This window comes from Opisthorchis viverrini (genome assembly GCF_000715545.1).
Source record: "Opisthorchis viverrini unplaced genomic scaffold opera_v5_42, whole genome shotgun sequence".
NCBI lineage: Eukaryota > Metazoa > Platyhelminthes > Trematoda > Opisthorchiida > Opisthorchiidae > Opisthorchis > Opisthorchis viverrini.
The window spans coordinates 1,266,187-1,269,861 of record NW_008751698.1 but is presented as its reverse complement, the minus strand read 5'-3'; the positions used below and the strand labels follow the sequence as shown (position 1 = coordinate 1,269,861).

The 3,675-nt window shown below is 43.7% G+C and overlaps 2 protein-coding genes across 2 annotated transcripts in view; one reads left to right on the top strand and one right to left on the bottom strand.

Moving 5' to 3' along the window:
* Positions 1-546: 546 nt before the first annotated feature.
* T265_13168 (hypothetical protein) overlaps positions 547-3,675 on the top strand; it is a gene marked incomplete at both ends in the record, with an annotated part of 11,218 nt that continues 8,089 nt past the window's right edge. Inside the window, 3 exons of the mRNA XM_009167538.1 lie at positions 547-819; positions 867-1,043; positions 2,479-2,652. Of these exons, the coding sequence (XP_009165802.1) occupies positions 547-819; positions 867-1,043; positions 2,479-2,652 (624 nt within the window). The remainder of the gene's footprint in view (positions 820-866; positions 1,044-2,478; positions 2,653-3,675) is intronic.
* The window catches only part of T265_03093 (hypothetical protein), a gene marked incomplete at both ends in the record, with an annotated part of 5,025 nt that continues 2,800 nt past the window's right edge, over positions 1,451-3,675 (bottom strand). The window contains one exon of the mRNA XM_009167498.1: positions 1,451-1,709. Within this exon, the coding sequence (XP_009165762.1) occupies positions 1,451-1,709 (259 nt within the window). The remainder of the gene's footprint in view (positions 1,710-3,675) is intronic.

The following is a 3,675-nucleotide window of genomic DNA, read 5'->3' as shown; positions in this document are numbered from 1 at the left end:
ACTCGCCTTCCAGGATGGGGACCGCGTGATCCTCACTGTGCCTGGTTGGAGACACTACAAGATATGGCTGCCAACCGATATCAGTGGCGTTCTTGCTGTCAGTTTCTATCCAGATTGCCTGAGTGAATGTCTGGAGGTGTAGGCACCTCGGAATGATTGTGTTAAGCTAGCACTAAGTCCCTTCCCCGGCCACCTTTATTCTTTTCTTTATAATAAGACTTTCAAATAAGTCATGGTTGTACGGCAGTGAAGCATCGGTGTTGAACACTGATGTCATGCTGTCGATGCTGATGATGATGATGATGATGAACCGACTAGCACAGATGACTGTTTAATCGATGCTGAGACTTACTAACACAAGCAAAAGCCCTCGCGTGAAGAACTTCCTGCAGCTTTCGGTCAACATGTTAGTGTTTTTCATTAATATAAATGCTTGTTATTGTTTGGTGATCAATTCTAACCACTGTCTTTTCTGTCCTAGGTGTTTTTCAATGCAACATTGTATATTTTTCACCTCATTTTTGGTGAAACAAATTTACAACGAAAATGAATTCTAACTGTGACTTTGAAAACGGTACTATGGATCAAAAGAGTGCACCTGTCAAAAGCATATTGGATTTCTTCAGCAACCCCTTAGAGCCTACCGAACTCATTGATGCTGAAAACGATGTGGATGAGCTTTATGCGCTTTGCGATGACCCGATGCAAATACCAGTTAAACTTATTGACGACCAGTTCCGCTTTGCTGATCTTAGCTCCATACAGGATCTCTTCGTGGAAAATAGTGGGTTTCTAGTGGTCAGCGCGATTGGAATGCAGGTGGGTTCCAGTATTTTAGGTAACATGACTATCCCCTCTTATTTCAGTCTACCGGGAAGTCTAGTTTGCTGAATGTTTTGGCCAACCAGTTAACTCCTGATACCGGTCTGATTGATGGCCCGTTTGTTGTACAGTCCATGAAGAACTTGGTGACCAACAGTCCACAAACGGGTGGAATTGATTTATATATTACACAAGATCGGATCATTTTGCTGGATGCACAGGTATGTTTTCTGTAGGCGCATCCATTGCTGTTTGCTGATTTCATCCTGATGTTCCTATGGTTATTTTGCTTGAGGGTAAAGAGCCGTTATTATGACGTTTTTAGCATGAGTTGGCTAACATTTTTCATGTGCATCTGCAGGTGGTATTGCTGAAGCATCCTAAAGCCAATTATTCAATGTACAAGTAAGGCTTGAATTGCTTTAAGTAGCTAAGTCGATGATCGTGGTCATTGCAGTCAACAAAACTGTGATACTGCAGGCAGATGTCATCAAAGATCGTCTGTGCATATACGATACACTCATCTGACCAGTGTCTATCCTCGTTGAGTTTCGTCGCCTTTATTGCACAACTTCGATCCTCACTGTCTGAGGAAAGTAGAACGTTTCAACGTCATGGTCCAGATGGCTCAGTAGTTGAGGCGCAAACTCACTAACCGAAAGGTCTGTGGTTCGAACCTAACCCTGGTACCGCCATTGTCTCCGTCCAGGCTTGGGCAACATGGCAGTGTCTCAGTCCTCGTGTATCGTTCGAGGTGCATGGCAACTGGGCACTGAAAGGATGCTACAGCTGAACGATTAATTTCATCATTATTAGGTTTCACAGTCAGTGCACTGGTTCTCTTAATAGCTCTGACACGTGGTCCTACTATTGTTATTCTATTTATTCTGGATAAAAAAGCGTGATCCTTTCCTACGTGGTTTTAGTGTCCTACATTGTATCCATCAACTAGCCGATTTGTTGATGGATGCAGTTTTGGCAGGTGACTCGTAACTGCTCTTAAGTCCTGCTTGTACGTATGGTCTAATGCATAGATTCCCCCCTAGGGGGAAAAACTGTGGCATCGGTTGCACTCCTCCAAACCTTCGCTATACCAGATCAGATCTACAGAGTATATTATTAAGGTATTTCTGGTTTAGCCTCACTGTGTGTCCGGTCTCGGTTGGTAATACCTCGGTCACTGGTGTTTTTTGAGTCGCAGTCCCATAAGTCGTCTGGTCAGTTGAACAATAAGGTTGGCATAGTGTACACACGCCGTATTTGCCATGTCTGCACAGGTAGGTTAATGAAAACAGCATGTGATATGCACTCTGCATAATTTATCATTTTTTCAAGCATTTACTTGGACGAGGTATTCTCTCTAAAGAGGAATCAATGGTTAAAAAATAAAGTGAAATTTTCTGAAAGTGCTCTCTTTTGTGATGAACCACTGTGCTTGATTTCAGTGCAGCGTCCCGAACATTCGCCCGAAGTCTCCTTGGTTTGACTGAATGAGTTACTCGGTTAGGTTTCCATTAGTCCCTTTCCAGCTACGCTTTGAAAATAAATCCGTTTCCTAGGTCACTGTCGGTGTGTGGCACGCATTTCAGATACTGACTCGAACCAGTAACACTAAGTCATTCCCCGTTTTGCTCATTATTTACTTACTTTGCTTAGCCCCTCCTTTCATTCGCTCTGACGAATTATCATAGTCAAAGTTCAACAGCTCAACGTTCCGATCGAGTCGATATCGCTCCCCTGGGTTTGGGTGATTCTGCCAGTTCTACGTGCACCTTATTTGGTCCGGGCAACTGGTCTCTGGACGTTTGGCCGGAAATGGCATCCCTTCAGGTGAGTGAATACACTAGTAACACTGTTCTTGTTTAGGCAACTTATGGATACTCTTCTTCAAAGTTTGATTATCCAACTGCGTTTTAGTTCTGATTTTCTCTACTAGACAAGCGGCTGAAGGTGTCGCAACAAGCTACAGCTTAACTACGTAAAACACAGGACTGACGTTTGTAAAGGTTAGAATCACTTCCCGTCTTCGAATAAAGATTCGGTGGAGATTCCAAAATCATACAATCATGGACTCCGATTCCCTTGAATGGTTTGTGCTACGCTATTCTATGAAAACTAATAACTGATAAACTTTCTAACTAGCAAACTGCCAGCTTATCCACACGTCGAAGCGGATTTTCAGCTATTAGTCTACGTGAAAGTCGAGTTATCAACTGCGCTCAGTTTACCTCTCGTCCTTGCTTCCGCTGAATACGCAGTTTGTTGCTAGTTAGACCCTATCCACCTTCATCTACCCTTCATCCCTTTCAACGTAATCGCCCATGAAATATCAGTACTATGTACATTACTAATTACAGATGTTCACTGGCACAGTTCTGCCGTACGGCGACCACCCCTAGTGTTTTGTCCTCGGAATTCGATCAAAAAGGACTCAGCATCACCCCAGGGGAATTCTACTCGATTGGTGCAGACCATAAGTTTTTATCACCCTACAAGCAATATTGTTTATCGCTTTTTGGGTGTTCATTCGTGACGCTCTGTGGGCGATTTTGTGTGTTCGAACTCGCTGACCACTCCAGTCTGCCTAATATGACTGAAGCAGTGGACCATTGTTAAGTACATGAGGAAGCCCGAGTTCTCCTTTAATGAAGATTCTGTTGATTGACTCAAGGACGGTTTCTCAAATCCGTATCATTATTCCGGATAGTGTTGTCAGGTCGTGGAGCGCTGGCGTCACCGTCGTTTCCGCGTGACCTGGAATACCAATATGGTCGGTTTAGGCAGGGTACACCGCTGTTTGCGTTCATACTTCAACTTTTCTAAGTGCTTTCGTCATGGTAGGTCATACATCCT